The sequence below is a fragment of the Dromaius novaehollandiae genome, chromosome 8, assembly GCF_036370855.1.
Source record: "Dromaius novaehollandiae isolate bDroNov1 chromosome 8, bDroNov1.hap1, whole genome shotgun sequence".
Lineage (NCBI taxonomy): Eukaryota > Metazoa > Chordata > Aves > Casuariiformes > Dromaiidae > Dromaius > Dromaius novaehollandiae.
The window spans coordinates 25,705,693-25,722,241 of record NC_088105.1 but is presented as its reverse complement, the minus strand read 5'-3'; the positions used below and the strand labels follow the sequence as shown (position 1 = coordinate 25,722,241).

General features: G+C 44.6%; 1 protein-coding gene across 6 annotated transcripts in view; it reads right to left on the bottom strand.

Moving 5' to 3' along the window:
- MCOLN2 (mucolipin TRP cation channel 2) overlaps positions 1–13,107 on the bottom strand; it is a 35,622-nt gene extending 22,515 nt beyond the window's left edge. For 3 of the 6 annotated variants that reach the window (XM_064515987.1, XM_064515988.1, XM_064515989.1), the window contains exons 1-7: positions 12,953–13,107; positions 8,990–9,149; positions 5,739–5,912; positions 2,026–2,179; positions 1,404–1,491; positions 1,133–1,229; positions 541–640 (exon numbers count right to left, since the gene is read on the bottom strand). In XM_064515987.1, the coding sequence (XP_064372057.1) occupies positions 541–640; positions 1,133–1,229; positions 1,404–1,491; positions 2,026–2,179; positions 5,739–5,912; positions 8,990–9,149; positions 12,953–12,999 (820 nt within the window). In that variant the 5' untranslated portion in view covers positions 13,000–13,107. Of the gene's footprint in view, positions 1–540; positions 641–1,132; positions 1,230–1,403; positions 1,492–2,025; positions 2,180–5,738; positions 5,913–8,989; positions 9,150–9,952; positions 10,048–12,009; positions 12,129–12,477; positions 12,634–12,952 lie in introns of those variants that run through there. The other 3 variants (XM_064515990.1, XM_026116534.2, XM_026116533.2) reach the window with 3 other exon arrangements.
- Positions 13,108–16,549: the final 3,442 nt, after the last annotated feature.

The following is a 16,549-nucleotide window of genomic DNA, read 5'->3' as shown; positions in this document are numbered from 1 at the left end:
CTCTAAGGGAGCCCTTAGTACCCACTTCTTTGCTGTCAGATAAAGCCTTAACAGGAACGAGGTAGATGCCACCCTTCGCGTGCATGCATCATGACAGTTAGTGGCAGCAAAAAATTAATCTCTAAACCTCTAATCTCAGAAGTAGTAGGCTTCAATTAGCCAAAGAGAAATAATTCTTAAGGCTATAAAGGCTTGAGTTGGGAATTTACCACTCTTAGTATATTAAATTGAACTATTTGAGTAATCTCAGAGCAACAGAACTAAAACCTATAGAAGAAACATTCGTCCTCCTTCCAGATAAAGCCTGGTGACACATACAGCTGTCTAGAGATGCTTATATCATCAATACCCTTTCAGAAAGCAATTAATTCCCGATTCCTAATTACGAAGATGTAATGCGTTGCAATAGGAAGGTTTTTGCCTTAAGGTCTTGAAGAAGACATAGAATATCTTGTTAGTCCAACTGTTATGGACCAGGAAAAACAGAAGGAGGAGATGTGCAATACTTCCATCATGCAAACACATACACACAATACTTACCAGAACCAGATATGTGCCAGTCTTTGCATTCTTGAATGTCAGTATCACTATCAAAATAAACTTTGATTTTTCCACTGTGGGCTCTATTATTGAAAGTGATCTGGAAATAAAGTTAAATCAGAAACAAGACAAGCAAAATATATTCCATAAAAATCAATCTTGGTCTGTACTTTGACATAATATACCTTAGTATTTTCAGGTAAGCTTTTAAGAAAGCTGTCACACCATAAATGGCAGCATACACAAAACACTTGAGAGCACATGTACGGCATTAAAAAGCAATATTCCAAGAAGTCAAACTTCAAATTTAACTTGGTTAGATGAGTAACAATTACTTACCCCCTTCTCAGATTATGAGGTTACCAGCTGGAATAGGTTACAAAACAACATTGTTCCGTGGCAACATCATTTCTTACGGGCTTCAGCAGCCTTTAGGAAAAGGGGGTTAAGCATAAGGCAGCTTCATCCTAGGCCAGGACATGCCCAACTGCTTTTCCATGCAGTGTGGCTATAAGGATATCATCTGTGGACCCTTGTTACTATACAAACAGCATTAGAAATTTAATGTAAACCATACCCAATATTCACTTACAGTATTTTGAAATGCGTAACAGTCAGGCAATTCACGGGCATGGATTGTTTGTAGAGCAATGCCTTTCAACTTGAAGGAGATTTCAACCTGTATAAGCCTGAATGTTTAGAAGCAGCATATAAATACATGCACAATCAAAAATACAAACATACATAAAGCAAGGAAACCTCACAAAACATAATTCAGCATATTCATACGAAAGGACAATAAAAAAAAGGGGGGGGGAGGAGCCCCACACAGAACGTATTTCCCCCCCTCCCCAAGACTTTACCTGTAAAATTCAAAATTGAAAAATGAGGAGTTCAACTTCAGTTCAGTCTTCTTACTGGCCAGCTCCTGTGACTTTAAAAGGATACATTCTGGGAGAAAAGAGAAGGAAAAGTTGAAGTTTTAAAAATTCCACATAGAAAGCAGCATAAAACTGAAATATTCGGATTCAAGCACAACTCATAGTCAGACATAGCCTTAACTTTGCACAAAACTATTCATACAGAGCCTAACTAGTGGGATCAGAAGCAGGTGCACATAGTAACTCTTGAGAAGCTAGAAGGTGCAACTCAGCTCAGAGAGGTGCTAAGGGCACCCACTGAAGCTGCAGCCTTACCAGCACTGAAAATTCTCTATCTGAACCTTCTGCATTAAGAAAAAGCTAATGATGACAGTTAGGAAAAGAAAAAAAAAAAAAAAAGAAAAAAAAAAAAAACCTTCTTCCTATAAACTGCAAAGTCATAATTTCTAAGCAAATACTATAAAGTAAAGGGGGAAAGAGCAACAAGCATGTTAGTTTTCCTGTGATTGCCATGCAAAAGCTATTAGTATTAAACATCACTGATTTACCATTACAGTGTAAATACTCCATGGCAAAAATTTTTTTCAGTACAACAATTCCATACCTGTTTCAGTAGCAACATCTATGTTCAGTGTATCATTAGAAGGAAGCGTTGTGCCTTTCTTGTACTGCTGTTTACAGATTTTTAAACCTGATCCTTCATTTTCATCTTGTTCATAACCAAGCGTCCCCAGGGAAATGTTCTTCAATTGTTTGTACTAGTTTAAAAGCAAAATAGAACTGGAAGTTAACAGGAGATACCAGTTTGAGGGAGAAGCTGGGGTCTCACTACCTATTCCCCATCCACCCACTTTATTTTAGGTCTTTTTGCATATGACTTAACTTGCAATCTCAACAAAATTATTTATATTAACATAGCTTTTACATAAGAACTCAAAACTAACAAATCTTTACTTTCCCATAAATCCTGCAGATTGAATGTGGATATGTTACGGGAAGTTGAGGTGGCTGCTGGCCATTTGCATCAGTAGTTCTTGGCATCCTGGTTACACAGCGACTGGGAGCCCCATACCTACTGGGGCACCTGCAAGTGATTGTGTGTGCGCCACACAGCAAGAGTCTAGATTAGATGCCACATATTGACTTCAATGCGGCATTGCCACTAACCACACACACTCCGTGGATCTCTCTTAGGTATTTATTCTTTAACCTTTTGAAACTGAAAGATCCTCTGATTAAAATTCAGCGCAATTTAAAAAATCCTAAGCAACATAAGACCCTTTTCTATCCTGAACTCAGACGTTGGTAGGATGGCCAGTTAAAAGCACAATACTAAGAAGAAATTCTAAAACATATATAATCTTTTCAGACTCTGTATTAAGGCCTGAAAAGACTAGTAAATAGTTTCCATATTTCTCCTCCTTTTCCTCACTAATCCCTCCCCTAAAGCAACCACCTTACAGAAGGGAGGAGATAAATTGCTCGTACTTTCAATCCCAACCTTTTCACAGAGCCAGTAGTAATTTAGGCCAATTTAAGTCACAGTTTTAACCTTTGTCGCCCAAATCCACTCCAATAACAAAATGCAAACTGCTCCTTGTGTGGCTATAAAACGGCAAAGCCCTGTATGCACTATATAAGTAGCATCCATGAAACATGCACAGAGCTTGGGCAGCCTCCAAAAGCAGTTTAACCTGCCTGCTTTACACAAACACAGAGGCAACTGAAAGCTTGTCCGTGAAGAAGGCACTTTCTCCACTAAGTGCAAGTAGAAGCAAGCTGTCCTTGGAGCCACATCTCCCAGGCTTGCACAGCTGGGGCAAACAGCTGGGGGCACAGAACTTCTTATGGTTCTTGACTCCTCAGCAGTGGAGCACATCTATGACTAACCACAAAAGCAGTAATTTGCCAGCTCAGCTTGTCACCAACTAACATTGCCCAAGAGAAGCCAGATAGACCAATAGTCCTTTAAGTAAGAAGGCATAAACATCTAGTAATTCATTAACTTTTATCATTACCTCACCTGACAAACTAGCTCAGGGCAGCATAAATTGGTCCTCTCTGCAGGAAGCATTTATTGTTCTGGGAAGTATTTCCCAGGAGGCTTGAGTTAAACATGGGTAGTCAGACAAGGCTTCCCATTCCTTAAGAAACTTGTTGTTCAGCTGATCTTGATATGGATTAGACCTTCTCTCCCTTAAACACCAATATGGTTATTAATGACCATCCATTGTTACCCTGTTTTTTTCCCTATGGGCACTAAGCACATCAGTCCCTCATGTAAGTCTCCCTACAATGGTACAAAACCCCAGCAGCTGTTAACTACCGCACATGCCACGTCCAAAAACGGCTGTAATGGGAACTTGCACATTCCCATCCAAAGCTCTGCCTTACAGTGCTGCCTTTTGAGTCTTCACAGCTGAGCTTGCAAAAAGTTTAGATAGCCAAGGAGAAGACCACTGCCTCAGTATCCTGCAAAAAAATTATCTTAAATCAAAATAAACTGAGGAAGCCACGTCTAAGGCACATCAAGTGAGTGGAAGCAATAATTAGTTACAATTACATGTCCCTCTAAGGTCATCACCAGATCACTGGGTCTAGCAGCTGCTGGTCTGTCCACACACACATAAAGGCTCTGCCCTCCTGACAGTAACACATGACTGTGGAAGTCAGGCACATATCACTTTCAAACAACACATCTCACAACAGTAGAAGTAAAACCCCATTTATATATTTTCAAGCAGCCTAACACAGAGCAACCAGCAGAAGCAAGAGTTCTGCAACATCTTGGTACTCCATACTCTGCCAGGTGATGGGACACAAGCATACCAACTCTGGGTGGCTTTTTTCATAATAGAAGTTTACAAATTAGACCAGAGAGAGGAGTAGAAAGAAGCTGTGTTCTCTTCAAGTAGAGAAGTCTGTTCATTTTTCTGCAAAAGATGAAACTACCCCAGTGGTCCATTACATATAGTACCCCCCCCAACCATGCTTTAAAAGAGAACCCTCAGTGTTCACCTGAAAGCCACGTTTTTTTTCCTTACAGGCTTACATGCGATAAACTGCAGGAACTCCACAAGACACTAAAGAACCCAGATTACATGAATTTTGAGCTCCTCAGAGGGTATGTCTACATTTATATAATACAGACATTTTATGAAGAGACCTTTTTCTGATGCCTGTATCACACATTGGCTCACTCTTGAGGATATAAAGCTATTATTTCTCTACTGTCTTCTATCTGGGCTTCACCTCAGTCTTAGTGCCTATAAAAGATGGAAAGTAAAGCAAGGAAGAGAAAAGAAAAAAAAATGAGAAGGAACAAGTTATAGCAGAAACAGCAGCAACATTGAGAGTTCAAGGGAAGACCGAGGAAACTACTTCACTACTCATCGAACATATCAGGAGTCAGATTGTGGGCCTTGTCCAGCACAGCAGAAACAGCACGTTTGATCTCTTGATGGTTCTGCTGTAGCTTACAGGAGATGGCCAAGAAGCAATGAGCCCCTCTACAAGTGCCGGCCTGAAAAGGAGGCCTAGCCTTCGCACCATAGCGATTCCCAGATGCCTGGTGGGCATAACTGATGATTGGCAAAACACCTTTAAACCAAGCCCCAAAGCTGATGTCCCAAGGTCAGAGAGAATGAACAGTGGCTTAAGGCCACTTTCTGTTCATCCCACCTGAACTGTTTCTGGGCAGATCATTCTCAAACAAGAGATATTTCTCTTCATCTCCCCCCCTCGCGCTTCCCCCCCACCATTTGCATCTCATGACTTTCAAACATAGCAATATTAAATAAGAATGTGTACTGAGTTTTCATGCTAGATTTATTCCCCCTCCTCCCACAATTGTAAAGGAACTGTTCTTTAAAATACCATCCATAACCAGGGCCGGTGCCCATGCATTCCTGGAAGTACCGTATTCCCCATTTCGAGGCCTCTGGCACTTACTACAAAGCTGCGATTCAGTATAACTGTAAGCGCAAATTTTTTGAATACCACACGTAGGTATATTCAAGACCATAGCTCTTAAAAGAAAGACCTAAACAAAGCTTCCAGTTCATGCAAGATGACCAAATGGCAAACTTTCTGGACTTCAGTACTATGCATTAATTGAACAAAATTTTGTGTTAGATTTGTCTCCAAGTTTCAGAAATACAGACATCTACACATAAACTTTAGAACACTCCACCTAAGCAGATTCACTGAAATATCAAGATTAAAATCCAAATGGAGGCAGAAAAACAGAACCTGAGAAGTTTACTAGCTATAGCTTCAGCTTTAATGCTATTCTTCATTATAAACAAACACACTTACCTGATTAATGGCATAAAAAATGCTATCATAAGCTTCCTGCTGTGTATATATACTGCAGCTGTAGTCATCTTCATCAACACCAGAAAACCCCTTCAGGAAGAGGTGTTTAAAAGCAACAGTGTTCTCCTCTTTGAATGAAACCACCAACTGGTTACTCAAACCAAAAAAGATAAGCTGACAAGGGAAAAAAAACAAAAAAAAATTGAAGTGTTCAAGCAGCAGCATTGTGGAAACAGCTTCACTTCTTTCAACTATAATAAATAGAAAAAAGAAAGGTGCCTGTTTCTGTAATGTTTCTAAGACAGCTAGATCTAAGGCAGCTACCTTTCACATATCCTGGACCAACAACTCTAACTGGAATTCAGCAAAAAATTGTGGAGGATGCGACCAGCAGAAGAGCTAAGCTAACAGCACAGCCTGCTAAACCAGAGCTGCTCTGTGTTGCTACGGGACGAATCCCAGCAGCTTCCTTCTGCCTGCAGCCTGACACAGCGCTACAGCAAGACTGTGCAGGACCCCACAGCAACTAAGTCATCTGTTTGACCCAGGTGCTCGTTAAGGAAGCTACGATAAAAAGCAGAGGCACACAGCAGAGTGCGGATTTGGGTAGGATTTGTGTACACTCATCAGGATTTGTGCAGACCTGTGTGGATGCTTCCAGTCTTTTTCCACAAGGAGAATATACACAGAGTCTAGAAGAGGAAATCAAGCAATGAGTTGCTTGACAAACATAGCAGCAGAAGGAAATCCCAGACTCCAAACAGCTAACTCTTTCCTAGGCTTGAACTATTTACTAAGAGCAAATGTGAAACTGCCTCATTACTGTATGGAGTTTCCCAGCCCCACAAGAAACTCACAGAAGTAGGGAAGAAATAAGAGTGAGAAACTCTAAGCAAGAGAGCTGATCTGAGAAATCCCCCAAAGCAAACAGGAGAGTTCCCCTACCACTTTTGAGTACCACTTTTGAGTACCACTTCCTTCATTCAAAATAATGGAAATCAGGAAACACATTCCTATTTGTCCCCTTCACTGGAATACCCCATCTTTTGTCCTAGACAGCGATCACTTAGATCTGGGCTGGGCTCAAAGAATACATGAAGCAGGACTATTTACAGCAAGACTTTTTGGTTGGATGGCAAAGTTGCAGCCAGGACAGACAGAAAAGGAGATGTCAGGTGTGCCTGGGTCTATACAACCTTTATAGTAAGAATCAAATTTTCACTCTTTTATCCAACTTTTAAATCAACTATTTATACCCTCAGGTGACCACAAAACTGCTAAGAGTGCTACAAATGAATCTGCAGCACTGTAATATCTCTACAAATCAGAGGTCTTCCAACTACAATGCAGAAAAATAAGACATGCTCAATAGGTTTTTCTCAGGGGTCTCCCTAGGTGATTTCAGCACAGCTTTGGAGTAAAACACATTCCCCATACCAGGACAGGAGCCTCTTCTGCTTTTCAGTAAGGCACAAGTGTCCCAGCTGCTACACCAGACCAAAGCAGCTGCAGCAACCAACGGCCATGCTCCATAGGCTGTTATCAGACAAAAGCAGCCAGAAGAAAGCTTAAATTACTCCTAAATCATCCTTCAAGGATCTTGCCTTCATTCTGAAGCACAGAGAGGCTTGTTAGAAGCTGCCTATTTACTATTAACCCAAGTTCAAGCCTGCCCTGCAGAGCAGCAGCACATCTTCCTTCAGAATCCGCGTCCCTCTCCCTGCTGGCTACGTGGCCGGCATCCAAGCAAGGCCAGGGCTGATGAGTGCTGCAGTGCACCGACAAACCCTCACGGACCCAGCGAGTCTCGCGGCAGTTGAGCACCCCTTTTGCTCCCAAGGGCAGAGAGAGACTGGAAGAGCAGATAGAGAAGTTATGAGCAAGTTCAGTTACTTTCCCAAGAGTTAAAGCCAGTCGGCTAGGACATACTGAATAGTACTGAACCTTTTAACAGCCATGTGAGCAATGAGACAAAACAACTTCACACCTGAGGTCACTGCCTGGTCAGCCTTCCTAAGAAGACAGTGCAATAATCGCTATTTTAGGTGTATCTGCTCATAAGACAGGGCAATCCTTCCCTTAGCTTATGACAGTACCAAGAAAGCAAAGGTACCTGTTCTGCTACAGTTACGTCGCGTTTGCACTGTCCTGTTTGCCCCCACACACACACTTTAATATGCTCCCTATTCTCAGCAGCAAAGTTGCTATGGGTATCAACTGTGCCAGCATTAGCTTCAATAGCTTATTTTAAGCTACCCTTGCCTAGGCAGACTGACCACTGCACCTCAGCCTCTGCCTGCAGGCAGCTGCATTAGGACTCCCACCACTGCAGCAACAGAGGCTGAACTCTTTGCCAGCAAAGCCCAAGAGCTTGCCATGTCTTTCTAGAGGGATCTGAAGAAAGAAAGCGTTCAGTACAACATAGGGACACGCAACGCTTCATTCCAGCAGGTAAGTCAAATGCAAACTCCGATTCCTGCAACTCAGCATGTTTTAAGGACTTGTATATTTAGCTGTCCTTGCAAAGTGCCAGATGTCTGTCCTGTATTTCAAAGGTCCAGACAAACCATTTCTACTTCCACATTTGTCCCATTCTCCTTCCCCCATCCTCCAGTCAGCATTTCTCAGTGGAACTGCTAAACAACCAACTGCGCTGTAATAAACAGCAGGTTAAAATTCTCCTCTTCTTTGCCCCTACTCATGTGCCTGTCTGCAAAGTTTGAAGTACATCATTTGATACAAGCAAGGGGCACATCTGACTTCAGTAGCCCAGTCATCTCCATCGCCACCAGACAGACTGCAGCATTTTCACACCTGAACCTGCACATTTAGAGTTGATGACTACATTTCAAATGCTGTCGCTGTCACAAAACAGTAACACATTAGCCTAAAGGGCCATGAATGTAGTAGGGAACAGGATATACAGCAGTATTGTGACAGCAAGCCTAAACATTTCATAACATAGTGTTGGATTTAGTGGGAGGGAAGTGTAATTTGTTTTAAAGTGTTATCTTAAAAACATTAAATTACGAAAGCATCCTGGAAATTTTGGGGCACTATTTGACCAGATAATTTAGTTCATTGCATTCCTTCACCACACTCCCCCTTTTCATAGCATTTTTTCTTTCTGGACTGAAGAGGGAAGTCAGTAAAGAACATCTAGAGATGGCACGGAGCGGGAGCACAGGGCTACTGCTTCTTCTGCGCAGCATTACTACACTTTCTGAGAGTGAAAACAGAGAGAAGATTACCTGTGTAGTAACCATAAGTATCTTCAAAATCTGCAAAGCCAGTTTCCATGGTATTTGACGTCTTGCTCTGTATTTTTCACATGGGTTCATGAAGTAAAATTTCAAATCCTCTTTTAGAGCTGTTTCTTTTAGGTCTAAGTCTGACTGGGCCATCATGTTTCTGCCATAAATAATATGTTAATTAGAAACCAACAGAGTGTTTTGGCAGGCAGTTTCCTTGTATTACAGTTTCACCTCAGCTCTCCATATGACAGAAAAGGTCTGTAAAGTTTTTCATAGCAAAACATAAAAAATACTTCACTATGATCACATGAAAAAAAAATTACATCAGATTATCGTAACACAACATTTAAACAGTTATTTCTCAAGACATATGCTTTAAATAATAGGATATGTTACAGCAATAACAAGCTTAGTTTTAAGAAAGAGGTAAAACTTTTAACTAAACTGCTAACTGCAACGGCCACTGCTAACCCCCCTCTCAGAATAAGCAGATTCTGCCTCCCGAAAGAGGCGTCTCAAAGACTGAGCAACCCCAACAAGCCTCACAGCGTACACATGCTATGAACGAGCAATTTCAAGGACTGAAGTTATAAACATTTATTGCTCTCAAACGTTAAGGCTAAAACACCCCCGTGCATTTTACATTTTAGGCATGTAAAAATAAGAGGAACAAGCACAGCAGGCTGTTGTTGTTGGCATCTCATATCCACTCTCAGTTTCTGCTATCCACTGAGCAGGGCACTGAAAACTTTCTCCTTCTCCCTGTCTTTCTAACCCTGTTTTCCAGCATCGTAACTGTCAAAACTTTCCTACTTCAGAAAAAGATCAGGACCAATTTTCTTTTCCCCCTCTCCCTCCAACTACTAAGATAGAGCAATCATATCTGAAAATAGCTACATAAATTGATCTCTTAGCAGTCCCACTAAACGTTCCCAATATTCTGAATTTTATAAAGGATACCATTTTCTCTCAAGGTCAAAACCAAAAATATCAAGTCCAAGCGTCCAAATGCATTCTTATTTCTTTTGTCCTCATCTGTGTAAAGTGCATAGTTATTTCTGAGCCTGACCTCCAGAATGCAAAACACACTGGATTTGACAGAACCACCTACCCCACAACAAGGAAAATGAGTTACAAGATACAGTGAAGGCAATACAGTAGCATTCTCCCACAAGAGGAAGTGAAAACCTATTTTAACATACAGAAGCTCAAAGGTTATCTTTATTACATAAAATTACATCAATCATTCTTGAAGGTGATGAGGGGAAGTTGATTTTGTTTTTGAGACAGGAGGGGAAAAAAGAAAATGACAAGAAGAGTTTTAGAGAGGATGACAACCTGTAGAATACCCCTATTTAGATTAAAACAAAACAAAAAAACACTGTACTGGGCTAGTTTTAATGACATTTGGCATATAAATTCAGAACCTTAAACACATCTGACAGAAAAGCATATAATTGTTACAGCTGTGGGTACTGTCCAAGGAAAGTGTTACATATGCACTTCAATCCAGCACGGACATCCAAAGAAATAGCTGCTCTTACACCAGCTTCTCTCAAGCAGGCAGACGCATTTTTGTGGGCACACAGTGAATGAGATGTGACACAGAATAAAATACTTAGAGTAGGGGGAAAGAAAGGGGAAAGGGAACAAGTTTATGCTGGAACTGATCCAGGTTCAAAGCCTGAGGTATGACATAAGGACCACACCAAGCCATAAGCAAAATGCTCCCCTAAACTTTCAGTAACAGCACATCTGAAGTGACCCATCTTAAACCAAGCAGCAAACCTTGCAAGAAACAGTACCTCCTTAGAAATTAAAATACGTAACATGCAAAGCATGGCTTTTTTTCCCCCCACAGCTGTGTTTTAAGCCCCTACAGCTATTCTGAAAACTCCACACTGACTAATAACAATACTTTCACTTTTACACAACCCTCATCTAACTCCACTGGCTAGGGATTTTTTTTTTTTTTTAAACTGATGCCTTTAGCTTCCTTTATTAATTCTGTAGAAACTGGTAGCAGGAAATTCTTCCAAGGAGAGCAAGGTACTTTTTCAATTTAAGAGCAAGAGATGAGATTCATGCCTCTATCGCTTTCTTTATCATTTGGGCTTTCAAGAATTTTGCTCCTGATAAATAAGAGGCCAAAGTTCTCTAGGGTGATTTTTAGCAATACATTCAGCAATAGAAGAAATACAGCAGTTATTTTCTAATCTGTCAGTTACTAGAATGGATTCAAAATAACATCCACCTAAACTGTACTAGATCTGCAGAACTAGAAACTTTGACCCAAGCATTAAATAAACAAAAAGCTCTGAGCTGTTAAGGGCGACCACATATCAAACAAAGCATTTAGTTCTACTGGATGTTCATTAGCCCAATATGCTATAGATCACCCAAACAAAACACCTAAGCACAGGACAGAGCCATGGAATATCAAGTTCAGACACAGTCATGTAATTCATATCACTCACCAGGTTTCCATAATGTTTTGTAAAACAGATGTAAGCAAAGGTTTTGTGAACAAAACAATAACTCTCCTAATATGATAACCTCCTCCTTAAAGATACTTAAATGTGTGCTTCAGAAAAGTGAGGCTATCAGCCGCAGTCAAGCTTTAAAACCCAACTCACAGCCTTGAGGCATCTGCGGTGGCATCGTGAGTCCTGGCTCTGTTACAGCTTCACAAGTGCCATTTGTGCAGATGCCACCGCAATGCTGCAGCTGAGAGGACACGTTCAGCCGGCTGTCTGAGCACAGGACCACCACGCAGGAGCGGTGATGTGCACCGCCTCTCTGCCAAAAGGCGGACAGGGGGTTTCGTTCTGGTGTCTGCCTTCCCAGCAGCGCTTATAAGTCTTGGAAAGAGCTTTAAGAACGATCTGTTGTTTGGGAGGTCTTTTATAGCGAGGCACTGGAAAGCTCAGTAGTCCATTCAAGAAAGAAGACAACAGCCATGGCTACAGTCTACAGCTACTGACACATGAAATGAGCTTTTAATACACCGCTCTTACCTAGTATACAAAAAGCACTGCTGAACCGAGCGGCCAGCAAGCTGCAGAGCACCATTAGGCCTTTTTCCACGACAGGAGCCGGCTGCAGGAGCAACAGGGGCACCTTGCGCCAGAGGCCCGCGGTGGGACCATCCACCCACCCGGGCCGCATGCCCCAGCGGGACGCAACCAGACCTGCGCGGGTTCACGGCAGAGCCCACCGGCTCCCTCTCCGCGAACCAGCCCAGGCAGCCCGGCTTCGCCCTCGGGCCTCTCCCGGCCAGGCCACAGCTCCCGCCGAGGGCGCCCGGCCCGGCCCCCCCCGCCCCCCGGGCAGCCGAGCCCCGAGGGAACCCGCCCCCGCACAGCCCGCAGCGCCGGGGCGGCCAGGGCAGGGCGGCGCGGAGCTCCGTCGCCCCGACGGGCGGGGAAGCTTCGCAGCCCCGAGGGGCAGGAGCAGAGGGGGAGCAGCCACAGACCAAGACCTACCTGGCGCAGCACGCTTCAAACGAGCGCCTGGAGTGACCCTGCTCGCCAGCCCTGCGCCTGGACGCGGCGCTGCCCCGCGCCCGACGGCAGCGCTCCCCCCCGCCGCCGTCACCGCCCGCGCAGCCGGGCAGCGCCGGGAGCCCCGGCAGGGAGCCCCGGCAGGCGCCGCAGCCGGCAGCGCTCCCCCGGCCGCTTCCCCCGGCCGCTTCCCCCGGCTCCGGCGCGGCTGGCGCGAAGCGCCGCTCTCCCCTCGCGCGGGAGGGCCGCGCCCGGCCGGGGCGGGGCGGGGCGAGGCGAGGCGAGGCGAGGCGACCGCCGCCGCGGGCAGCGCGATCGGGGCAGCACGGCCCGGCCGGCGCCGCCGCCCCGACCCGCCCGCGGGGCAGAACGGCAGGGCCGGGCCGCCCCCACCGGCCGGCGCCCCCCGCCCTGGGGGTGGGGGCCGCCCCGCCCGCCCGCTCCCTCCCTGACTCACCCGCGGGCGGCCCGGCCGCCGGGCAGGTACTTGAGGGAGATCTCCATGGCGCCGCGGGGCTCGCCGCGGCGGAGGCGGCCCCGCTCCCCTGCGGCCCCGGCGCGGCGGGGTGGCCTCAGCTGCGGAGCCCCGCGTCCGCCTGGGGGCCGCGCCGCGCCCGCTTTAAGGGGCCCCGGCGGTCGGAGGAGGGCGCCCGCCTCGCCCACGTGCCCTGCGGCCGGGCGAGGGGCGGGCCGGGCGCGGCGAGGGGCTGGCGGGGCGCCCGCCGGGTGCCGGGGCGGCGCTGGGCACAGCGCGGCCGCGCCGTGGGGCGCGCCCGGGGCCGGGGCCGGGGCCGCCTGCAGCCGGCTCGGGGCCCTCGTGGGGAGGGGGACGTGTGGACTAACTGGGTTCAGAGAAGTCCAGCTGCACTTCTGCGGTGCACAGCTGACTTTTTTTAACCCCATCATCTGAATTTTTGCTAGAGCTTTTCCCAGAGAAATGTATTTTACAAGAACCCTACTGAGGTGTGGAGCCAGTCTGTTCGTAGGGGGAAAAAAAACGAAAACAACCCCCCCTTTACAAGTGTAAAAAGTAGATTAAGCTCCCTCCTTTCTACCAGGTCTACTTCCCTCCTTAAGGCAAAGTCACCGATGCTTAGGCTCCTCGCGTTAGTCTCTGCTGCGGGTGAGGCAGGGTTCCCCGGCGAGCAGGCGGGCAGTACCTCAGCTCAGCCCAGCCACCGCGGAGCTGGTCCTTCTGCAGCTGGAGAGGTGCTTCCGCTCCTCTGGCGGGGGGGTTTGATGTGGTCGTTCCAAACCAGGAGGTTCGAAACAGAATGGAGACTTGGAAGAGGAGGCTTCATTGCAAGGACCATGAGTTCTCCACCTGCCTACGAGACGGGGACAGACTGTATTAACAGGAGGAATGGCAGGATAGCGCACGCTGTTGCATAACAAGGTGGCACGCTCTCAGGAGATGCCGTGCTTCGTTATAGTCACCCCACTTAACGGAGAAGATGGAACAAAAGTCCAGACAAACATCACTTTGAAATTACTCAAAATTAGCTGCAAGAGCATTAAGTCAGGTCATGCATGAAAGTTTTCTTAGGGCTTCCTCTGAAGCATCAGTGTCTATCTGCTACTGCCGCAGACAGGAAGATGCCTCATGCAGATCAGATCGTTGGTCTGAGGTTTTACAGCAGCATCTGCTTTTTTTCCCCCCATCTGCCAGAGATAAATTATGCCTAAACACATTTTTTATTGGAAAGGTATGACCATATCTGGCTTTGTTTTCTTCCTTTTTTGCATGCACACTGTTCACCTTCCTTTCAGAGAATGCTTCTATGCAGCATGGAAACTGGTACCCAGAAACAAGCATATAGCCCCCACCTCTCCCTCCTCAGGCTAACTTCATTCTATTAATAGATGTGAGCTTTGCTGCAAACAAGAGGTTTTCACTACCTGGGGGTGTGCAAAGCATTGGCACTGGAATGAGCTCCAGTTATCAGCACATTTGTTAGGTAAGTTTGGCACCCTGCAAATTATTTTCATGAGGAGGTAATACTGACCATCAGTATTTTTCAAGCAACCATTTTCCAGAGCACAGAATCAGAGCAAAGGCACTCTCTCACCACTCCACACCTTCTGTAGACAGCATCAAAGCTGCGTTCCTTAGGATGGTGTTTGGATGGGTAATGAGCTTATCTGATGCTTTATCTGCTTCTTTGCTCTCCCCTCTCGCATTTTACAGTTCTATCTGTGCCTGCCTGATTGCATCAGCATAAAGATACTCATTCTCCAGGGTGCAGCTTTATATATGTTACTAGTATTGCTAATGTTGACAGTAGAGGTCAAGACCTCTTTTTTTAAAATAAGATCATTTTTATGGTTTAACCGGCACACGATACTTTGACAAGAAACAAGGGTAAAAAGCCCCACCACAAATTCAGCCAGAGCAGCCACCACACAGATGTAAACACAGATCTCCTGCTAGAGCTGCACTTTTTCTTGAACACAGCCAGTAGACTAGCAAACAGGACAGTCTAGCCTCTTCTCACGTGAGCCAAATAATGTGGATCAAGATCCTGAACGCAAAGGATCAAGCAAGGTCAGCAATCTGGATAGCAAGCACTTAGATTGCCGACATGATTACCAAGGAGGACAATAAATGCTGGTTTATCTGGTTTTCTTAAAAAACAATATAGATATCAGATATGTAGTACAAGCAATGTTTGGTTTTACTTTCAGAACAGGATATTTTGGGCAGGTGTAAGCTAACCTTTCAGAGTATGTTTCTTCTCCCCCCCACATAGCAGCATCTGTAACAAACAATATGCAATAGCTACTCTGCTAGCTTTATAACAGGTTTGTCCCTCCTCTTCCCCCCGCCTTCTATCCCTTGCTTTACACATCCATCTCCTAAACTAAGCTAGCCCTTTCCCTATGGTTTCACTCTGTGACCCTGCCCATTATTGTTTGAATGCAAGTTGCCTTTCATCAACTCTTTTCCTCCCCCAAACCACACAACTGCCAGCGGTGCTAAATTAAAAGTTGCATAGTACAACAGAACTAACGGAGCATGGTTTTCCAATAATTTTTGTGTCTCAGTTGATTGACTTTTTAGCTTTATCACAATCACAGGGTGTTTCTTAAAGAATCTAACTGGGATCTTACTGCAATACAAACTTCCAAGTGAAGCTTGCTCTTTAGACACCAGAAATCACTCTGCAGCAGCAGACTTCTTCTATTAGAAATTAAAAGAATCTACACACAATACCTTTTCCTGCTTTGGGGTCACCCACTGTTGTTTTTCGTGCCTTGTGCTCATACTGCAGATTTCTATTAATGTGGTTTCTCCCCGCTTCTGTAAAACTTTATAAGAATTTGATATTTTAGAGCTCAACAAATTATGTTGAAATTTGTCATCAATTTCAGAAATTAACAGTGATGAGGCACATATTCTGCCCTATTTCTACATGAAAATGTGTTGGGAAAACAAAGTACTTTGTAGCTGTTTACAAACTGCACCTGCATTTTGGGCAAGTTACTCACTGAGGGGAAGAAAGCAGGAAAGATTTATTATGGGTAAAAACTGAACGAGCAGTTGTTTTCAGGAGAGACCTCATATTTTCTACCAAAATCTTAACTTTCCCCTAGCTTCATATGAAAAAGCCTTGCTAAGAAGAAGTCAGCCTTCTGCATTTCAGTGATTCTAAAATGCTTGCCATCCTTGTCAGAACTCCTTGCACAAACTGTTTTATACTATAGTGATTATATATTGTGTGTTGTCAAAAATCCACAAGGAATTTAAAGTGTCAACAGAAGAGTCACTTAATATTTGCTTTTCAAGGCAAGGTAGCCTTGAATTTTTTTGAAAAGATTCAAAAGTCTACAATCTCAGGTGACTGCTGGAAGACAAATATCTCAATACAGGAAACTTTTAGCTACTGTGAATAGTTTGTTTTGATTATACCTTGCATTTGGTTTGCCTTTACTGAATTTGAACCTCATATAATGTACAAGCAGCATTTTTTGTGTAATGTTTAATACTTGCTTATTCGATTCAATGACAAACTGAAAAGCTTAGACAAGACCTAATTGGGAACAGATCCTGATC